At 46.6% G+C, this 22,925-nt stretch overlaps 1 protein-coding gene across 2 annotated transcripts; it reads right to left on the minus strand.

The window, feature by feature from the left end:
• Window positions 1-8,598: 8,598 nt before the first annotated feature.
• On the minus strand, window positions 8,599-22,863 carry MRPL14 (mitochondrial ribosomal protein L14). 2 transcript variants are annotated; one of them, XM_045498389.1, is made up of 3 exons: window positions 22,736-22,863; window positions 11,542-11,620; window positions 8,599-9,078 (listed from the first exon to the last, which is right to left on the minus strand). In XM_045498389.1, exons 2-3 carry the CDS (start codon window positions 11,610-11,612, stop codon window positions 8,712-8,714), a joined length of 438 nt encoding a protein of 145 aa, XP_045354345.1. In that variant the 5' UTR covers window positions 11,613-11,620; window positions 22,736-22,863; the 3' UTR covers window positions 8,599-8,711. The 2 variants fall into 2 exon arrangements, with proteins under 2 accessions (XP_045354345.1, XP_045354346.1); XM_045498390.1 differs by lacking the exon at window positions 22,736-22,863 and adding an exon at window positions 22,620-22,729.
• Window positions 22,864-22,925: the final 62 nt, after the last annotated feature.

Below are 22,925 nucleotides of genomic sequence, written 5' to 3' on the forward strand. Positions count from 1 at the left end.
GCCACATTCCTGAACTGGAGGAAGGAAAGAATACAAACCAAGCCCAGGCTGTGGGGCCAGGGGAGGGACAGTGAGAAAGGCAAAGCCAGAAGCAGGAGCGTGGGCAGCAGCGAGCAGACTGAACAGCTTCAGCTCCTGCCATCTAAACTGTCCGGTCCGCAGCCAGCTCAGAGCCACAGGCTCAGGGGACCCACAGTCTGGGCACTGACTAATGGGAGCACATTTCAAATGCAGGTTTGATTTTATCATTAGAATTTTTTTTAAAAAGGCAATAATTCCTTTTTCTTTTATCCCTATCATTATTTTGAAAATGTCAAACCTAAAATAAATTGAAAGAATAGTATAATCCCCATATACTCCTTTTAGATTCACCAATTGATACTTTTCTGCAGATATCAAGACACTTAATTCCTGAGTACTTCAGCATCTGGCTTTTTAAAAACATAAATACATGACCTTCCAAAAAATAGAAATGGGAGGAAAGCTCCCAAACTCATTCTATGAAGCCAGCATTACCTTGACTCCACAACCAGACAAAGACCCCACTAAAAAGGAGAACTACAGACCAATTTCTCTGATGAACATGGATGCAAAAATTCTCAACAAGATACCAGCCAACTGGATCCAACAATACATTAAAAAAATTATTCACCATGACCAAGTAGGATTTATACCTGGGGTACAGGACTGGTTCAATACCTGCAGAACAATCATGTGATACATCACATCAATAAAAGAAAGGACAAGAACCACATGATCCTCTCAATAGATGCAGAGAAAGCATTTGACAAAATACAACATCCTTTCTTGATAAAAACCCTCGAGAAGGTAGGGACAGAAGGATCATACCTGGAGATCATAAAAGCCATATACGAAAAACAAACTGCTAATATCATCCTCAATGGGGAAAAACTGAGAGCTTTCCCCCTAAGGTCAGGAACACAACAGGGATGTCCACTCTCACCACTGTTATTCAACATAGTATTGGAAGTCCTAGCCTCAGCAATCAGACAACACAAAGGAATAAAAGGCATCCAAATTGGCAAGGAGGAAGTCAAACTTTCACTCTTCACAGACATGATACTCTATGTGGAAAACCCAAAAGATTCCACCAAAAAACTGATACAACTGATCCACGAATTCAGCAAAGTCTCAGGATATAAAATCAATGCACAGAAATTGGTTGCATTTCTATACACCAACAATGAAGCAACAGAAAGAGAAATCAAGGAATCGATCCCATTTACAATTGCACCAATAACCATAATATACCTAGAAATAAATCTAACCAAAGAGGTGAAACATCTATACACTGAAAATAATAGAAAGCTTATGAAGAAAACTGAAGAAGACATGAAAAAAAGGAAAAAAAAAAAAAAGGAAAAATATTCCAGGCTTATGGATTGGAAGAACAAATATTCTTACAGTATCTATACTACCCAAAGCAATGTACAAACTTAATGCAATCCCTATCAAAATAACACCAGCATTCTTCACAGAGCTAAAACAAACAATCCTAAAATTTGTATGGAACCAGAAAAGACCCTGAATAGCCAAAGAGATCTTGAAAAAGAAAACCAAAGCTGGAGGCATCACAATCCCGGACTTCAAGCTGTATTACAAAGCTGTAATCAAGACACTATGGTACTGGCACAAAAACAGACACTCAGATCAATGGAACAGAGTAGAGAACCCAGAAATGGACCCACAAACGTATGGCCAACTAACCTTTGACTAAGAAGGAACGAATATCCAATGGAATAAAGGCAGTCTCTTCAGCAAATGGTATTGGGAAAACTGGAGAGTGACATGCAGAAGAATGAACCTGGATCACTTTCTTACACCATACACAAAAATAAACACAAGATGGATGAAAGATCTAAATGTAAGACAGGAAGCCATCAAAATCCTAGAGGAGGAAGCAGGCAAAAACCTCTTTGACCTTGGCTGCAGCACCTTCTTTACTCAACACGTCTCCGGAGGCCAGGGAAACAAAAGCAAAACTTAACTATTGGGACGTCATCAAGATAAGAAGCTTCTACACTGCAAAGGAAACAATCAGCAAAATTAAAAGGCAACCGACAGAAGGGGAGAAGATACTTGCAAATGACATATCAGATAAAGGGTTAGTATACAAAATCTATAAAAAAAACTTATCAAATTCAACACCCAAAAAACAAATAATCCAGTGAAGAAATGGGCAAAAGACATGAATAGACACTTTTCCAAAGAAGACATCCAGATGGTCAACCGACACATTTTTCGAAAAAATGCTCAACATCACTCATCATCAGGGAAATACAAACTAAAAACACAATGAGATGCCACCTCACTCCAATCAGAATGGCTAAAATTAACAACTCAGGAAACAACAGATGTTGGCGAGGATGCGGAGAAAGAGGATCTCTTTTGCACCGCTGGTAGGAATGCAAACCGGTGCAGCTACTCTGGAAAACAATATGGAGGTTCCTCAAAAAATTAAAAATAGAACTACCCTACGACCCAGCAATTGCACTACTAGGTATTTATCCAAGGGATACAGGTGTGCTGTTTCGAAGGGGCACATGCACCCCAACGTTTATAGCAGCGCTATCAACAATAGCCAAAATATGGAAAGAGCCCAAATGTCCATCGATGGATGAATGGATAAAGAAGATGTGGTATATATTTACAAAGGATTGTTACTTGGCAATCAAAAAGAATGAAATCTTGCCATTTGCAACTACGTGAATGGAACTAGAGGGTATTATGCTAAGCGAAATAAGTCAGAGAAAGACAGATATCATATGACTTCACTTGTATGTGGAATTTAAGATACAAAACAGATGAACATAAGGGAAGGGAAACAAAAATAATATAAAAACAGGAAGGGAAAAAAATAGGGAGGGGGACAAAACATAAGAGACTCTTAAATATACAGAACAAACTGAGGGTTATTGGAGGGGTTGTGGGTGGCGGGGATGGGCTAAATGGGTAAGGGGCATTAAGGAAGACACTTGTTGGGATGAACATTGGGTGTTATACATGGGGGATGAATCACTGGAATCTACTCCTGAAATCATTATCGTACTATATGCTAACTAACTTGGGTGTAAATTAAAAATTAATTAAAAAAAAAGATAAAATAAAAACAAATACATGATCTTACAAATAAAAGGAGTAAAAAGTAACGACTAAAATTAACTTTTATATGGAAAAGGGAGAAAAAAAAAGTGTATATATGGACTCTCTCTGCAAAAAGTCACCTACCAAAAATCAACTTAATTAAGTACAAAGGGAAGCCTATGGGACAGGAGATCTGCGGCAAAGTCTCTTCCAAATATGTGGAAAACTATGTAACTAATTCTCAATGTTTCGCATATTTTGGGGACAAACCTGGAGAAACAAAATCCACAGACAACCCTAAAACTTCATTTCAAGCAAAGGTTTATTCTCCTTCACCAGCAAACCTTTAACCAGAGCTGGCAGCAAATCAGTACGTTCAGGTAGTTGGTTAAGGACAGGGACAACGAGGTCCACGGACTAAGGGAAGCTCCACCCCCTGGCCCTGTGTGCCAACCAGGAAGGGCACTGGCTTAGTCTCTGGGCATGGGGTGGCACAGCCACCTCCAGCCCGTGACATCCAGTACAGGCCAGGAGCAACATCCCTTGAAAAAGCCAGCATGTGAGAGAGGCCTCTTTCTCTCTTCTTGCACTGGCACTGTGCCCTCCTGCCTTCCGGAGTGGTACAAATCAACAGGGAGCCCAGAGCAGGGAGTGGGGACCTGGGAGGGTGGCTCTGATCCCACATTGGATCATCAGTCCCGATTGACCAACAGTTGCCTCTATTTGGCAGGTAAACATTTGGCCTAAAAGCAATTTCAAAGGAAGGTTTCAAACTATCCAAGGGTATCCCGATTATTCAAGAGCTCTTGTGAAATTCCCAAAATGTTTAAGTTCACTTCCATTAAAAAAAATAAAAACAAAAACAAAACCAGCTTATAGTATGTCTTGAGACAGTCTGTCATAATATCAAGCAAATGACAAGAGGCATTACTGTTCCTGAATCTGGCTGGAAACCACTGGTGTTAAAAAATCATAAAGGCAAAAAAAAATCATAAAGACACTACCTTGATGCTGAAAACTGAGAAGCAAACTCATGACCACTGTGAACCTGGGAACTCCCAACAATTTGGAAAATGACTAATATTTGGGAAAACAATTCAGCAAATGTCTAAAATGCCAAGGGGTACTGAACTGTGATCTCTATCCATCCTCCAGGTGGGAAAGAATAAAACAAAATCCTGAAACTTTTTGTTAAAGATTGAATTACAAAATCAGAGGAAGGAAGAAATGCAGCTGCCAGGACAGATTTGAATTTCAGTTAATCATTTGATTCCAGTATCATGCAATTTTCATCAAAAACAAGAATTCTCAGCAGCTGAGGAAGAACCAGAGAGAACATGAGGAAGAGGCCAAGAAAGGCAATGAGGGGAGGGAGCAGAAAAGCTAAGGAGGCTGTGCCCAGGAGAGGCCAGAGCCTGTGGGCTCCAGAGGAGGTAGCCCCTGGGGCTTGCTCCCCTGCTGAGGGAGGGGTTCCTCTCCTCCCATGAGTCCTGCCTCACAATGGTCTCTCTCTCTCTCTCCCTCTCACAGCCCGCCCTCGCTAAAGCAAGGCCGGGCTTAAGTCTCAAGAGGGAACTGCCCTTCACCCAGGAAGAGGCCACCCTGCCAGAGGTGCCTGGCTTCTGTTCGCCAGGAATGTTGGTGGCGACAGGATGATCTCTGCACATTCTTTGACCAGGTCCCTACCTGCAGCCAAAGACATACTCTTCAAAGTGGCTGGGGCAAGGGTTGCAGCCAGAAGCATGTCTGGACTACTCCAGAGGCACCCCACTGGCTGGGTCCCCTGAGCACCAGGCCCCTGTGCAACTCCGAGGCTGTGGCTTGCCCAAAGTCACAAAACTAGGAAGTAGCATAGGCCCAAGTGGAGTGCAGGTCTCCCAACCTACAGCCCTTCCATCACATTTCTTTGGTGGCGCTGTAGCAGAGGGAGTAAAACCACAGGTAGAGCCAAACACTGCAGGAGGCAGAGTGATGAAGCCTATGAACCAAGAGACATGAGGCTCTTTGACCTGTCAGGGGCAGCTTCTTAAGGGCGCGGAAGGGAAAAAAACAAAAGCAAGCTTATACTCATAGGGAAACATAATCTGTGATTATAAATATTTCATGAGCGAAGAAAGTGGTACTGGCTGAGAGACTGGGGCGGGGAGGGTGGACAGCAAATTAGATCCCAGTTTGCAAAGTGATAGGGCAGCTGGAAAAGCAGCAAAGCTGAGGCTATTCTGGGCTGTGCGCTGGGAAGGCCTGCGTCACAGGCGGAGAGCAGGGTCCGGCCACTCGGCTTTGTGGAAACCACAGCCTTCCAGTGGTCAGCACAGAACACCTTGGGGAAGAGTGAAGAGCAGAGGAAGGGACAGCGAGGACAGTCATTTGAATGACTTGGGTAGGCCCCAGCGGCAGAGGGAATGCGGCAGAGCGGCAGGACCCTGCAAACTCGTGAAAGGATCCACACCACAAGCTGGCTGCTGACTAAGGGCACAGGAAGGAGTGAGTCTGACCCCAGAAGGCAAGTGACCTGTGAAGAGAAAGGGCAGCTCAGGAAAGAGCAAAGGCCCAGCCCCCGAGCAGGTGGTACCCGGCTGAGAATAACAGTTCTGCTTTTCCTTTGCCTCAGGACAGGGGTCTCTTTCCCCCAAAGCCTTTGGGAAGCAGCAGCCCAGAAAGCAGAGAAATTAAGAGCTTGCTGAGTACCAGCTGCTACAGTTGGAGACACTCAACACTGACAAAGCAGGACCCAGGCTGCGTGTGATCCCTCCTCCTTGGCCACGGTCAGCCACTGCAGCAGAGCATGTCAGCCACAGACTCTATCAGTCCTTCCACAGGGCCAGATGGAAAAGGACATCAGCTCCTCAAGTACCCAGGGGGACCCTGAATCAAGCTTTGTCGGAGGGGCCCTGGGGAGCGGTGCACGCCTCAACCAAGTAGACGGAAAACTACGAGCCCTCACCTCACTGCAGTCAAGACATAGCAGGCAACAGGCTCCAAGGTGTACCCACTGACTTCAGGAAACACAAATTATCCTCTAGGCTCACAGCTAGAGAATCCATTCAAGGTGGGGAGGACTCATCAACCACAAAATTAAGACCCCATAATGCTGTGGGAAGACTCCGCAGTTACAAGTCCCAGGATCTGACCTCCAGACCAGCTTTACTACCAAGGAGTTTTAAGACCCTGTGAAATCAAGTTACCTCTGAAACTCAGTGTCCTCATCTAAACCATGGACCAATGCCTGCCAAACCTAAGGACTGTGAGGAATCCAAGGACAGACATACACATACTTTCAAAACAGATACTAAGTGCCATTCCAATTTAAGAGATCATTTATATCCAGCTACCTACCTGATATCTCTTGGATGTCTCAAAGGCATCCCCTTCCAGATGCCCCTAATTGCTCCCTCCCTGCTACCCAGACCTCTCCTAGGGTACTGCCCCCTCACACCATCCAGGCATGGAAGCCAGAAACCCATGACCCATTCTTGGCCATCCCCACCATCTTAATGCACCACCAAGCCTAGTCAACTGTACTTCCTAAAGGCTTCTCCTTCCCTCCTTTACTACCCTCCTCACCCAACACATCATCATTTTCGCAGGGCCTGCTGCAGAGCCTATGCTACCCATTTTGGCTTCCCTCAGCCCCTGTCCACAGAGCAAATCTAAGCACATCTCCTCTCCCACCACCCCTACCCCACATGCTAAATACCCCACAACAGTACCCTCAACGTAAGCTGGAAAGGCAAGGAAAGCTGCCTGGGGCCTATGAGGTCTCGCACAGCCTGGCCCTGCTCTTCTCCTACTCTCAGCCAACACCACACTCTGTCTCACTCTCCCTGCTCTGGCCACACTGGCTTTTTCAAGTCCCTGGTACTTATACCATTCACTCCTGCCACAGGGCTTTTGCACATGCTCTCCCCCCTGCCCGGAACATTTTTCCCTCCTCTCTAGCCTAACTAATGCCTACTCATTGATTTTTGCTAAGGTATAATAAAGCACATGATGTGCATAACTCAATAATTATTTATAGATCTATACTCATAATTCCTGCCTAGATAGGTTTCCCTCTTCCCCTTTCCTGTCCACACTCCTCCCCACCCCCATCACTATCCTGACTTCTATCACTTCTATTCATTTCTCATGAAGCAGCTGATGCAACCCTTTCTCAGAGAAGCTGCCTCCAATCCCTCAGAAAAGTCTAACCCCTCTATCAGAGGCACTTTCACACCTGAGAATTTGCATTTGAATTATGTGATCTGTGTTGATTTCCCAAGGGACACCATAGGCTCCATGAGGGCAAGGACCATCCCTACTTGCACTCACTGCTGTTTCTCAGTGCTGGCACATGCATAGAAACGACAACAAAAAACCAGCTAATACCTACTGAATGCTCATTATTGCCAGGTACTCAGAGGTACTACCTCACTGAACTCTCACATCAATCCTACCAAGTAGGTGCCATTGTTATATCCCCATTTTACAGGTGAAGAAACTGAGGACCAAAGAAGTTAAACAACTTGCCCAAAGTCATTAGGTGGTAAGTGGCGGAGTCAGGATTCAAACCCAGGCAGTCTGGCTACAGAGCCTGTGTTCTTTATTTTATTTATATTTTAAATGTTTATATTGAGATAGAGTGAGCGCACCTGTGCCCACAAGCACAGGGAGGGGCAGAGAGAGGGAGAGAGAGAATCCCAAGCAGGCTTTGCACTCTCAGCACAGAGCCCAACACTGGGCTCAATCTCACAAACCGTGAAATCACGACCTGAAATCAAGAGTCGGATGTTTAATCGACTGAGCCACCCCGGCGCCCTGGAGCCTGTGTTCTTGATCATTGGGCTACTCTGCCTCTCAGAGGCCACTGGAATATACTACAAGCATGTGCTCAGGATAACTTGAGTGAATGGACTTACAAACGAGTTGATGAGATTTCGTTAAGGGAACTAAGGGAGCCCCCCCAAATCTCCCTGAGAAGATCAACAAACAAATGGGACCCACCTACATAGGCCCAAGATTAGGTCATCTGCAAAATGTAAGGGCTCCATTCCCCCGGCAGTCAAGGGCAGAAGCTTTCTACTGAACACAGAGGAGTGCTTCTGCTCCCTAGCAGAGGGTACTCCACAGCAGAGAGAGGATTACCGTCTGGGTTCCATCGAAGCCTGAAGGCAATATTCCACTAGATTAAACAAGTCCCTCTGCTCTTTTTCATGCTAACCCTGTAATCTCCATAACCATTTAACATCTCAAACCCTCTGACACACAAAAAAATTGCTGGCTGGCAAAAAAATAAAACAAAATAAAATCTTGCCTGGTTAGAAAGTGACAAAGTCCAAGTGCACACGTATGAATTGGCATTTGGTTTGGACATCCATTCTCCAGAGCTTGACAATCCTGGATGGGCTCATAGGCTACTCCCTGCAAAGACCGCCACCTTGTGTGGCCAGACAAGGGTTGGCCACCTTTTAACTGCTTTGGTGCCATTTACCTCATGACTACATCCCAGAAAGCTCAGGAAGGAACACACAGGAAAAGGTTTATTTTTTCACAGGACACTGTTCCCTGGCATGAGGCCCCGAGTCCCCTCCCATGAGTCCCAGTGCAGCCAGTGGCCTGGCCACTGCTCACACAAAGTTCTGAGCAATGGCCAGCACTTTGGAAAATTCACCTTCCCTCTGGCGCAGGCTGGTGGGGATGGGTGTCTTAATTCGGGTCCCCACAGGGTTCCCATTGTCCTCAATGAGGACCACATTGTTAGAGTCAAACCTGGGGGTCATCCGGGGACCAGGCATGCGATGCCCCACAATGAGTGCCTTTTTCTTCTGTCCCTTGATGGCCAGCAGTATCCGGTCACCCACCTTGCCCACCCCACTCTTGTTATAGACGTGGATGCAACGAGGAGGGCGATGGTATGGGGTGTTCCCCAGGGCACTGTTGTCCACCACACGTACACGCGTCATCTTCTGAATTGCATCGAGGCTCCCAGTGGTGCTAGGGAAAGAGAAAAAATGTCTGAAGTCTGTATCTTTCCTGGCCAGGGTGCAGAGGCCTCAGAGGGCAAGGCCTGGGAGAGATCAAACATTAGCAACAACATGCTGAACAGAGCAAAACCCAGGGCCCTGACGGAAAGTCGGGTTCTTGTGAAGACTTCTCTGTGACCAAGACAGTTTCCTCACGGTCAAAAGCTTCTGCTGCCAGGTCAACATCTCACCTTGGAGGGGTTTTAAGGAGAACCCGATTCTCTGTTACAACGATCTTCATGGCCACCTAACTGAAAGCCTTTAGTATTCAAAAGAACTCTGAGGATTAAGGGAATATTTTACGGGCCAGGCCTCACCCATTACCTAGCCTGCAAAACCTGCTCCCCCACAATACACCGATTCCCAAACTTCCCATCTGTGTGTTGCTGGTAACTAGACAACATGAGTAGGTTTGCTAAGGGGGTCCCCTGACATAATATAGGAGAAACCAGAAATAAGTCAAGGTAACAATCTTTTGTCTCAATGCATTTGCCCCACTAGACTGGAATTTGTTTTAAAGAATACCTATTAAAGGCAGACAAACTATTATTAAGCAGTCTGATAACAGGTGGATTTCTATTTTCCTGAAGTGCTGGCATTGTCCCGGGTAATCCTAGGCTCTCCCCTCGAATTCCACATGCCTGCTCCAGGTAATCTCATTGGTTCCCTCTGTTTCCAACTAGTAAATTTCATCTCCGGCCCCACTTCTCACCTGTACTCTAGCCCTGCATTCACTCCAAGCTCCCCGCAACGTGTCCTACTGATACTGCAGGCTCAATAGGTCCCACAATGACCTCATCGTCTCCCCTTGCAAACCTCCCCCTGCTGCCATATTTTCTTTCTAGAAAATGGCTTCTCCAGCCCCCAAGCCATAAACCTCTCTCTCCATCAACACCCTGGCTGCCAAGTCCTATTGCCACTACCTGCAAAGCCCCTCTGTCCCTTCCCTCCAACCCCACCAACACTCTGTCAGTTCCACAGCTTTCTCTCTTGCGCCAAGACTGTTACATTAGTGTCCCAAGTGGTTCTGTGTGCCTCACATTGCAGACCAAGGGCTCTCATCAGAACATTAAACTGAGGCCAACCCCCCCACCCCCACCACCACTTAAAACTGTACAGTGGTCCACCACTGTCTACACTGTCGACAGTCTGGCCCCCCCCTTACCTGCTGAGGTCCACAACCTCTTCCCATTGACCAGAGTGACCTGTGCCCTCCGGGCACACCATGCCTCTTAGCCCGCCCTGGAGGCCTGGACGGTCCTGCTCCCACTTCCCTTGTGGGAAGGCTGCCTCCGCTCTCCCTTCCCCCTCCTTGTCCATTAGCAGCTCCTGTCTCAAGCCATCCAAAGCACCGTACAAACCTCTATTATTATACTGGTCACATTTCCTCAGAGTTATTTGTTTCCGAGTTTGCTCCTGTGGCCAACTGTGAAGACTCTTTCAGGACAGGAAGCAATTCTTATTCATCTATGACCAACCCTAGGCACAGTGCTCAGTAAACGCCAGGGAGTGAGTGCACGAATGGGGCCAGAAGGCACGTTTGCCAACAGGAACACACCCGGTGCTCTGCGTCCTGGCTTAGCATCTATAAGGAGGGGAGGCTGTCATACTTCCACCGTGCCTGAGTTTTGGTAGTAAGCATGTAACTTTTTAAAAAGAGATTCCTGGGGCGCCTGGGTGGCGCAGTCGGTTAAGCGTCCGACTTCAGCCAGGTCACGATCTCGCGGTCCGTGAGTTCGAGCCCCGCGTCGGGCTCTGGGCTGATGGCTCAGAGCCTGGAGCCTGTTTCCGATTCTGTGTCTCCCTCTCTCTCTGCCCCTCCCCGGTTCATGCTCTGTCTCTCTCTGTCTCAAAAATAAACGTTTAAAAAAAAAAAAAATTAAAAAAAAAAAAAATAAAAAGAGATTCCAGGGGCTCCTGGGTGGCTTGGTCAGTTAAGTGTCCGACTTCGGCTCAGGTCATGATCTCACGGTCCGTGAGTTCGACCGCTCAGAGCCTGGAGCCTGTTTCAGATTCTGTGTCTCCCTCTCTCTCTGCCCCTCCCCTGTTCATGCTCTGTCTCTCTCTGTCTCAAAAATAAATAAACGTTAAAAATAAAAATTAAAAAAATAAAAATAAAAAGAGATTCCATTTTTAAAAGAAAAGGTTTTCATGCACTGGGGGAATGGCAAGATCAAGAAATGTCAGAGTCCAGCAAGGACCGAAGTTACATCTACCGTAGGCCACTCCCTAACCTACCTCCAACAGCAAAGTCACCTCCTTACCAATCCTCTTACCTGACCTGACCAAACCCCAGCCGCTCTGGCCCCTTAAGCTTTCCCAGATGCCAAGCCTACCTCTCTGGGTTCCCACTCCCTTTCGAGTCATGTGATGCCCAGCCCTGATGGGAGGTTTACTCAAAGACACAGCTTTAAGAACCGAATGGGAAAGTTACCTGAAACTGCGCTGGCTGAGGGCTCTGCCTGCACGGGTGAAGGGGCACCAGAGCCCAGCAAAGAAAGCCATGGCAAATCCTGCAGGAAAAGAGGGGGAAAGGGGTTATTTCTAAGTCAGTGTCCTTACTCAGAGCCAACCTGCTGGGGACTCATGTGGGAGGTGGTACTTCTAGCATAAGATCATTAGTCACTAAATATAAATCTTAGTGGTTAAAAGATACACGGATGATTAGGTGGAACTCTAGCTCCAGTTTTGCTGATTCATATTCTCACTGGGGTCAGAGAGCTGGCACGGCCCACAGCAGTTCTTGCTATAATACAATAGCACAGAGGATGCCTTCCTGGTTACAGACTTCCATCGGCAGGAAGAAAGCAGGAATCCTCTGGTACACAACCAGCCGGTGACCCCTTCCCAAGTCCTCCACAGAGGAGAGCCTACACACCAGTGCCTCTGACACTCCTGTGTCTCCTGAAACCAGAACTTTTACTCCCTGAAAGCAGACTACCTGACCAACTGCCAGCTTGTCTTGTCACCATATCACCTTTCCCCAGATATAAAAGCCAGAACACCTGGATAGCTCAAGGCTAGTCAAGTAGAGCCAAAGGATGCCCTCGCCACGTCACCGACCAAAGCCTCTATCTGGGTCAGTCTCCCAAACAACAATATAACACAGAAAAATTACCTGCCCCGCTCTACAGCTGAAAGCCGTGTTTGGGACAACAAGGTGGAGACAGAAGAACAAACACCAACCCCAAACCGACTCCTCCAACTTGCAGAACCCCAACCCCACAGCTCCCTAGCCCCAACAAATATGGCAGCCCCAGCTGCCTGCAAGACCTGAGCATCAGTTAGGGGTACGTTTAAGAAAATCCTATAGCCAGCCAGCAATTCTAGCTGCAAAACATGCCTGTTCTTCTACCCAAATATTTGGCTACAGAGGGCCTCATCGAGAACTTTCTGCTGAGAAAGGCCTCTACCACTGGAGTATTTACACACAGCCTTCCCTCCTGTAACTTCAAAGCACCTAAGATTTTATTTAACAAGGGTGGGAGCGGGAGCCACTATTTACTTCCACAGAAACATCTAGACACTCCAGAAATGCTTATTAACTACAATTTAGCCTCAAATTACAAGCTTATTCTCCAGTGTTTTCCTTAAGACAACCCAGGAAGCATTGGCCAAAATGTAGTTATGATCAGAAAATTAAATGCAAAGAAAGGCAGCTAACTTCTAGAACTACTAACGTCTGACATACCGAATGAAAGACAATCAGAAGAGGCCAGCTTTACCTTTATAGCTAGGTGACCCTGGACAAGGAACTATGAGCTTCAATTTCCCCATCTGGAACACCTACACACAGCTGGTCATGAGATAAGCCATGCAAAGGACAGAGCACGGGGGAGCCTGGGTGGCTCAGCTGGTTAAGTGTCCCGATTCTTGACTCCGGCTCAAGTCACGACCTCACGGTTTGTGGGTTTGAGCCACGCATCAGGCTCTTTACTGATGGCATGGGGCCTGCTTGGGATTCTCTATCTCCCTCTCTCTTTTCCCCTTCCCCACTTGTACTCTCTCAAAAATAAACAAACATTAAAAAAAAAAAAGATGAAAAAAACAAAGGACAGGGTGCCTGGGTGGCTCAGTTGGTTAAGCATCCAACTTCGGCTCAGGTCATGATCTCGCGGTTCATGGGTTTGAGCCCCGTGTCGGGCTCTGTGCTGACAGCTCAGAGTCTGGAGCCTGCTTTGGATTCTGTGTGTGTGTCTCTCTCTCTCTGAAGCCCCACAGCTGGCCATGGGCAGAACCAGAACCAGAACCAGGCCCAGCTTCAGCCCAAGGGTCTTCCCACACACTGTACAGCTTCACTCTGCCATGCAAAGCTCACTTCTCAAAAGGGAGCTTAGGGCAAGAAGCAGTTTTAAGGGTCATCTGGTCTTTCTCAGTTTTCTTTCTTTATGAAAATTTACCTAATAGTTATAAAGCATCAGGCGCTAGACTAAGTGCTTTACATTATCATCTTCTTTAAGCCTCACAAAACTATAAAATAGGTATTAGTATCAGCCTCATTTTACACATGAAGGAATGAGGCCCTGCGAGGTTAGATAATTTGCCCAAGGTCACACGGCCAGGAGTGACAAAATTGAAATCTGAACCCATGCTCTTACTCAACAGTTAATGTAGTTTAACTTTAATTTTACTATTAGTATTTTTCCAACTGTTAAATCATCCCCATTCCATCACTGGTATCACATACACATTTTACTCATCCCCAACCCAATGCTTGCTGAATCAACCGAACTATATAAGCACCAGGTGAAAATTATTCACTTTAATCCAATTTAAGTTTTTGAGGACAATGTGTAGTGTAGGTGGCAAGAAGAGTTCCACACTCTGAGCAATAACTAAAAATTGGCCTAAAAAAAAAAAAAAAAAAAGGCTCTGAAAAGCAGTCCGTCTGGTCCAGGCGGCGGCTACCTCCGATCTCAGCCAAGCTTTCCCATCTGACGCTGGCGGGCCCTTGTTCTCACTCCCAGGGAGGAAAGAGGCTCCTCAGCTCCTCCACAGAACCCTCAAGATTAGCCCAGCACCACCCACCCACATTCCCTCTCCCGAGAACTGCAACACCCTGCCTCTTCACACCGCACCTCTTCCTCAGTGACACTTACGTTAGTCCCAGGGCTGCCGAAGTGCTGGGGGCTTCCCAGTAACTTTCCCGACTTGGGTACAACAAACCCACGACTCAAGGCACCTCTCTAAAATCCGCAGGGCAGCCTGGGCACAAACCCAAAGCCAGACCTCCTCTCCGTGCCTTGCTCACAAGCCGCCCCCACAACCTATGCCCAGCTCTGCCCAGCTAAATCTGCCCTAGTGCCAATCGCATCTCCCCCAGGCAGCCTTGTGTAAAACCACAGCATCACTTGCTACCCCTCCTGCACACCGAGGACATCTGGGGATCCTGTGCCAGAGGAACTCTCACAGCGCCAACGTTCACTATCCAAACTCAGTCACCGCATAAATTTAGATACTTTTTTGAGATAAGGCTGATAACCCTTAACATTCCAGTCCTTGCTACTCTCCAAAACTCAGAGACTCTGCAGAGATCTTGATAACGTGGCATCTGAACTCACTACAGGAATTCAGGGGTCATATAGACTCAGATCATGAGGATTATATGTACTGCCCTCAGACACAGGGGTAATACATTGACATCTCCAGCAGGTACTTCCATTTTCACAAGAAAAGGTCCAATTCAAAGACTTTTCACTAGCCCTTCAGTGGATCTGATAGTGACCTCCACACCCAAAGGACTTAAGACATCAAATGGACAGCAGTAAGCATTCCCATGAACTTGAAAGCACACAAGAACCAAATACATTCACTTATTGTACACGTGTCCCTTATTTCTCAAAAAAAAAAAAAAAAAAAAAAAAAAAAAAATCTGTGGTCCCCTCTACTCCCGCCCCAGCAGGTCTTGATAGGAGTGCAATGAATACCTGTTGAATAAAATAAATGAGGTGGCCAGGGCACCTGGGTGACTCAGTCAGTTAAACGTCTGACTTTGGCTCAGGTCATGATCTCGCAGTCCGAGTTCGAGCCCTGCACCCAGCTCTGTGCTAACAGTTCAAAACCTGGAGCCTGCTTCGGATTCTGTGTCTTCCCCTCTCTCTGCCCTTCCCCCGAGGGCAAATTTTTTAAAAATTTTAAAATGAGGTAGCCAACAGAAAGAGAGACTCCCCTCACCCACGGCTCCACACAGAAGGAAATCCAGACCCTGTAGAGCTGTTATCTGTGTATCAGGAACCAGGACATCACATGCAAACATGCTTTGGGAGAACCATGGTGCTAGTCATGGGAGGATTAGCCCGTGCCATGTATACCAGCCCCTGGAATCATCTCCTGGGCCTAGTGCCTACAGTGCCCACTGTGGAAAGGTCCCTCATCCCACCACTAAATAACTGGTTCGGATCAGGCAAGAGTAATAATGGAAGCAGCAATTTACTTCAAAGCAACTCCAACTGACCCTGATGTTATTTCCTAGCATAAATCCATCATGCAGACACAGCCCTGATTCACTTCAGAGCGGTCTATATATAATGCTTTGTTTCACAAGCAATGTCACTCTGAGTCTTGTGTGCACAGGAAACTAACCCCAATGATATTTCCTCCTCTACAACACTCTCATTCAGAGGCCAGCTATTCGGAAGACTCCAGTGCCAGAGATGGCTTTTCATGCCACTTCCTGGTCAGCACCAAGTATTGCCCTCCAGGTTTAGAGTATGAATCACAACCTCTCCAGGGAGAGGGGGATGGGGGAGCAAGAGAAGGAAGGAGGGAAGGAATGAAAGAAAGAGAGATTACTTAATAAAATCCAAGAATTGTGCTCACTTTCCATCCTGGTTTAGCTTTAAGATCTCCCTTCGGTTTTGGAGGCCAGGGAGGGCCAAGCAGGTGAGTATTTTACTTAGCATGGCCCTATAGGTCCCATCAGAAAGACACTCAGTGAGGGCAGGGACCTGCACACTCAGAGGGCTCAGAACAATGTATCCAAATGGAGTTCACTAAGTATCTGTTAAATGAATACAATTAATCTACAATTGCAATTCATTCGTGCTCCAGTCCCAGAGAGGCCCCATGCTGGGGGGAGGGGGGGGGTCTTTCTTGTGCCCTTCATTCTAGCTCCTAGTGACTTGGGGAAGCCTCCAAGACACAATGAACATGTTTAGCTAATTTTAACACATAGAGACTAAGCTGGAAAAGCAGACAGAAAGAGCCTATACCTCTGGTGCTTTGTGGAAAGCAGGAATGTACCATTCCTTGAGCAAGGAGTAACAAAATGGTATACTTAGTGTCACAGATACATGTTAAATATACATATATATTTATTTATTCATTGTTTCCACCTGAACAATTTCCATCTTTAAGTGTCTGGCATGTTAGGTACCATATAAAGCCGTCTAAAGAGGAACGGACTGGGACGCCTGGGTGGCGCAGTCGGTTAAGCGTCCGACTTCAGCCAGGTCACGATCTCGCGGTCCGTGAGTTCGAGCCCCGCGTCGGGCTCTGGGCTGGTGGCTCGGAGCCTGGAGCCTGTTTCCGATTCTGTGTCTCCCTCTCTCTCTGCCCCTCCCCCGTTCATGCTCTGTCTCTCTCTGTCCCAAAAATAAATAAACGTTGAAAAAAAAAAATTTAAAGAGGAACGGACTCCTAAGAGACAAAAATTAAAAGTTCAGCACAATCACATAGGCATGTTCAAAGGACATGTCAGTAAATGAAAAGAAACACTACACAAATGCAAGGCCCAGCCACAAAAAGGAAATACACCTACCGTAAGGATAGAAATGTCCTTCTTTTTTTTTTTTTTAAATTTTTTTTTTTTCAACGTTTATTTATTTTTGGGACAGAGAGAGACAGATCATGAACGGGGGAGGGGCAGAGAGAGAGGGAGACACAGAATGGGAAACAGGCTCCAGGCTCCGAGCCATCAGCCCAGAGCCCGATGCGGGGCTCGAACTCACGGACCGCGAGATCGTGACCTGGCTGAAGTCGGACGCTTAACCGACTGCGCCACCCAGGCGCCCCAGAAATGTCCTTCTTAATTAAAGCAGGAAAAAGCAGAAGCTTGTCGGCTTCCAGGAATCAAAAAAAAGACTCCCTGACCTATCATGCAGGAGTCCCTCCCATCTCCTGCAGATCTCACCCCAATCTTTCTGTACCAATAAGTACTCCTACTTGTTGCTTTAAAACTCATTACTGTTTTGTTGCCCAATTATTCTCTTTTAGGAAATTTTGTGGGGTTTTTTTTTTTTAACTTCACACAAGTATAACATGTTACAATTCTCAAAGTACTTTCATAGATCATTTTGTTGGGTGGTTACTTTTTTTTTCTTTTGAGATTTTATTTTTAAGTAATCTCTACACCCAACGTGGGGGGCTCAAATTTACAACCCCAAGATCAAGAGTTGCGTGCTCTACCGACTGAGCCAGCCAGGAGCCCCTGGATGATTCCCTTCTTGAGCACCGAACAGAAATATATAGACAAATGATAAAGAGCAACAGTCTGTAAGGGGTTGACTCTGTTAAGGGTTTTGAATAGTTCTGGGGGCTCAGTAAAGTACCATTTTGCAGATGAAGAAATGAAGTCCAAAATGCTAAGCACCTTGTCGACTGTCCAAGGTCAGAAAGCTGTTTCCACTGTACCCTACACAGCTAAGATGCTGCTTTAACCATTAATAAACTTCACAGAAACAAGCATGCCACACAGAGGGCAAGCGCTCTTTCTCCTCTGTCAAATCTTTTAAAACTCGGAAATTAAAAAGCTGTCTCTTCATAGGCACCTGGGTGGCTAAGTCAGTTAATGGTCTGACTCTTGATTTTGGCTCAGGTCATGATCTCACAGTTGTGAGATTGAGCCCTGTGTTGGGCTCCACGCTGCGCTAGGAGCCTGCCTAAGATTCTCCCTCTCTTTCCCTCTGCCCCCTCCCTACTTGTGCTCTCTAAAAAAATAAATAAAATAAAATAAAATAAAATAAAATAAAGCTGTCTTTTCAATAAATATCTACCCTACACCCAGCCCAGATGAGGACCGAAGCTGAGCTGATCTGATTCACCGGCCAAAGTGTCAGTTTTCCCAGCATCACTATCAATAAACAAAGCATCCCTCCAAGGCACAGTGGGCTGTTTCTACAAAGGCTACCAGTGAGGACCCCATTTCTCAATGTGATTCACAAAGATAAAATGTTTCCAGGGTCCTTGACCTAGGCTTGTTTATTTATTTACCTTATGCTCCACCCTGTTACAAAAGTATTTAAATAGTGGTTCTTGGGGCGCCTGGACGGCTCCGTAGTGGCTCAGTCCATTCAGCTTCTGACTCTTGATTTTGGTTCAGGTCAATTCACCAGATGGAGCCCCCTTGTCCTGCAACAGGCTCTGCGCTGACAGCACAGGCTCTCCCTCTGCCCCTCCCTCTTGTGTGTGCAGGAGCACACTCTCTCTCTCTCTCTCAAAATAAACACTAAAAAAAAATAAAATAGTGGTTCCTTAATGCATATGACAATTCTCAATTATTCAAGTTGGTTTTTCAATATGTGGATTTTATCTACTCCAGACTTGCTCCCCCTCCTTCCTGACCTCACAGGTGTACAAACACCTATAGTTCCAGAAGTAAGTTTGTAACAATCTTGGTTTGGTCAAAACTCAGAAAAACTGTATAAGGCAAAGTTAAGTCCTACTTAATCAGTTATATACTTCCTTCCCATTAGTACCTCTACTGGGCCAGTGGCAAGGAGCCAGGTTTATGGAACTGTCAGTTGGGCAGGCGGGCAATAGAGAAAAAGAAAAGCCTAGGGGAGCCCCTGGACTCAAAGAGAGGATGCTGCTCACAGAAAGCATATCTCTTCCACCCTCACCCTCCCCTGGAATCAACCTCTCCAGGCCTCAGCAACTCTCTGTCAAGCAGGGGTCATAGTGAAGAGCGAAGAGGCATGGAAATGAAAATGCTTTAGCGGGCCTCATGAAGAGGGTCATCTTAAGCGGGGAATCCCTCTCTGGATTAACCAGTAAGGACCAGGTCTGCACTGTAAGCAGTTTGTTTCCCAGATGCTGACCAGGGAGAAGAGCCTTGCTCCCTGATTCTCAAGGCAGCACTATGGGTATGTCTTTTAATTAATTAGTTGATTAATTTTAATGTTTATTTATTTTGAGAGAGAGAGAAGGAGGACAAGCAGAGGAGGGGCAGAGAAAAGGAGAGAAAGAATCCCAAGCAGGTTCCACGCTGCCAGTGCAGAGCCTGATATGGGGCAAGAACCCACGAACCACGAGATCATGAGCTTAGCTGAAACCAAGATCTGGACACTCAATCGACTGAGCCACCCAGGTGCCCCTAAATTTTTTAACGTTTGTTTATTTTGAGAGAGAGAGAGAAAGAGAGACAACACAAGTAGGGGAGGAGCAGAAAGAGTGAGAGAGAAAATCCCAAGCAGGCTTCTCACTGTTAGCGCACAGCCAGACATGAGGCTTGATCTCACAAACAGAGATCATAACCTGACCCAAAATCAAGAGTTAGACCCTTAACCAACTGAGCCATCCAGGTACCCCCCACTATGGGTCACTCACTCCTAAAAGTGTTTTTCAGCTGAAAGTAAACATGGAAAAGTGCTCCTTCCCTTTTCTAAAGACATAAATGATTTTTAGAAAGTTTTTGACAGGGGGACTTTCCCACTCTGAGTTGTGTTTCAGGAATAAATAATGAGCTAACTGATGTGTTAATAAGAAAGCATATTACCAGGGCGCCAGGGTGGCTCAGTCGGTTAAGCGTCCAACTTCGGCTTAGGTCATGATCTCACAGCTCGTGAGTTTGAACCCCACGTCAGGCTCTGTGCTGACAGTTCCGAGCCTGGAGCCTGCTTCAGATTCTGTACCTCCCTCTCTCTCTGCCTCAACCCACTCACATTCTGTCTCTGTCTCTCTCAAAAATAAATAAACATTAAAAAAATAATAATAATTAAAAAAAAAAAAGAAAGAAAGAAAGAAATAAAGCATATTACCTCACCCAGAGCAACATTTCTGGAATTTGAATCAGTTCTCTCTTCCAACCTGGTTGTCATTGCTAATACACATGTAAAATCGCACAACAGTGAGGTACAACCCAAAGAAAACCATCAGCCTCTAAAATGAGGGCTAACTCATAACCTCTAAAAGGAAGGCTAACTTGTAACCTGATTTTTGAGACCTTCAAAAAGAGACCTTTGGGGGCCCCAAGGCCCCCCGCCACACAGCCATAACAACTATCCAAGTAACAAAAACAAAAGTAAAATCCATTTTCCCCAACACAAAATTGGGACAAAATAGGTTTTAAAGGACTTTTACATCATCTAAGATTCTAAATGTCGAGGAGAGCCTAAATAATCATGTCTAGCACCCAACAGAGTACCACCCGAAAATGGATTCCACGCAAGGTTTTTATCCCTGACATTCAGGAGCAATAATAAAATGTTTTGGCCACCATTTCTTCATGGATTCCACAGCACATTTGATTCAATTATCATTTCAGGCTTTTTGAAAAGTTCCTTCTTCTCTCCAGTAATATGTGGTTTAAAAACCTTAATTAGGCACAGGCAGAAATAGACCGGGAATCCCCCACATGTTCAGATTAAGAAATAGTAATACATAGGGGTGTCTGGGTGGTTCAGTTGGTTAAGCATCCAATTCTTGGTTTCGCCTCAGGTCGTGATCTCACAGTTCATGGTATTGAGACCGGCATCAGGCTTTGTGCTGACAGCCCCAGGCCTGCTTGGGATTCTCTCTCCCTGTCTCTCTGCCCCCTTCCCCACTCATGCACACACACTCTCTCTCCCTCAAAATGAAGAACTAAACTTACAAAAAATAGTAATACATAAGAAACACCTTGTAGTGATCCTCAGAGATCCACTTCCATGACAAGTGCTATTTGGCAATGGATCACACCAGCTTTACAACCATAAAATCAACATCATATGCAAAAATGTCCATAGGAAACATACACCCAAGAAGCTCTAAGCGTTAAATGAACAATTCCATCCACGGAAAAACAAAAACCAGAGCAGACCCCTTTTCATCTAAACTCCTTGCTCCCTCTCACAACAACTCCCGGAACCCAAACTTACAAAGACCACCAGGGAGTGTACCAAAGACAGGTTCATCCTCCTTTCTATCCTTCCTAAGTAAACCAACATACTTCCTACTCCAACAAAATGCTTGTTCTTCAACTGCATGTATCTCCACGAGTGAGGAGTAAATTGTCCTTCTTCTTGGGCAGTACCTCTCTAAAGAGACACACTCTGCTCTTTACTGTACGTTCCCAGTGGGCTGAGTCCTTGTGTACATTTTCAAATGACTGAACACTCAGGCTGAGGAAGGAAAGGCAGCAAATAGGAAGATAAGGGAGACCAATCCATTTCGAAGTTTTCTGTGACACACAAAGAAACACATGGTATTAACACTTGACACATTCACATATGTATGAATGTATGTATACCTGAAGCAACTGTCAAGAAACAATACTTGGTCTTACTAAGTAAAATGCGCTCTGATGGCTTCTACCTTTTTTTTTTTTTTTTTTTAAATGATGGCTGTGATCCACTAAACTGGATTTCAACTAACCAATGGAACTCAGTTTGAATGGGAGTTCAGTTTGAAATGCAATAAATCAAACCTTACTGTTGCATTCCACAAGCTTTTAACGATCCCTTTAAAAAGCCAGCAGACAGCAGAGACAATGACCAATCACAAGAACCAGACACAACCAGGTAAGCAGTGCCCTTCCTCTGTCCAGCAGCCCGGGTTTAAGTATCTCCCAATCTCCCAGCTTTTCCCAGGGAACCCAACATGACTCCATCATATGCCCTTTTGTTACCCCGTTTATAAATTCAGTCCATTCAATCTCCCAGGATGGCAAAGTTCATTTACTGCCCAGTATGGAACGCAAAACTTCCTTTTTGTTCCCAAACCTCCCTCTTCAAGCCTGAAGGAGCCTTCCAGGAACCCAAAATTCAATGAAAAAGTTGGTACTCTGCATGCCTTTGTGATCTATTTGTGTAGGTGCTATAAAAGAGGATACACACGGCCTGTCTGTTCCCCCCTCCCTCCCCCTCTCTTCATCTTTCCAGTCTTAATCCCTGGCTGATGCAGCCTCTGGTGAAATGAGAAACCAGGGAACCCCCTGGAACAGGGGGGAGCCACTCATCGGCATGACAGTGAAGGCAGTGGACTCACTCTCCACACCACAGAAGCGCCTGGCAAACGAGTCACAAAGTCATCTCAAGACCCAAGCTGGAAAAGGGAAGGGAAGACAAGAGAAGCAGACAAACTCAAGGAGCCGGGGCTGGGTAACGGGCAGGAGGCCAACTCGCCAAGGCTGGACTGCAGCCCGCCCCTCACCAAGCCAGCCCCACATCCCTGGGAAGGGCAGGTGAGCGCAAGCGGGGGTCGCGGGGTGCAGAGACCCCGGGAGCCCCCGCGGCCCTCGGGGACCGGGGTCAGAGGCCTCCCCTCCCCACTCTGACCCCTCCCACTGGCCCTCTGCCCCCAAGGGGGCCCACTAACCTCCCACTCCGGCTTTTCCCCGTCCACCCCGGGGAGTGCGCCTTCCCTAGTGCAGGGGAGAAAGGAAACGGGGAAGGAGGAGCGTGACGCCCATTCCCCCCGTCACAGGGTCGTACCGCTCTCGCCGCCCCGGAATATCCCGCGGCGGGCCTCTCTGGCCCAGCGCCGCCTTCCTCCCCCACGCGGCCTCTCCACTGCGCCTGCGCGCCCGACCCAGCCAGGCGAGAGCCGATCTGAGAGTGCGCGCGCGCCTTGCGTGTTCTGGCGTGGGGGGTGGGACCTGTGCGGCCCCGCCCCCTCCTCATC

This window comes from Leopardus geoffroyi, chromosome B2 (genome assembly GCF_018350155.1).
Source record: "Leopardus geoffroyi isolate Oge1 chromosome B2, O.geoffroyi_Oge1_pat1.0, whole genome shotgun sequence".
NCBI classification, from domain to species: domain Eukaryota; kingdom Metazoa; phylum Chordata; class Mammalia; order Carnivora; family Felidae; genus Leopardus; species Leopardus geoffroyi.

Bases quoted from the DNA above. Each gene is read 5' to 3' on its own strand.
- MRPL14 (XM_045498389.1), bottom strand. From the start codon at position 11,612: ATGGCTTTCTTTGCTGGGCTCTGGTGCCCCTTCACCCGTGCAGGCAGA. The intron at 9,079-11,541 runs GTAACTTTCCCA...CTCTTTCCCTAG, and splicing joins CTCAGCCAGCGCAGTTTCAG to CACCACTGGGAGCCTCGATG.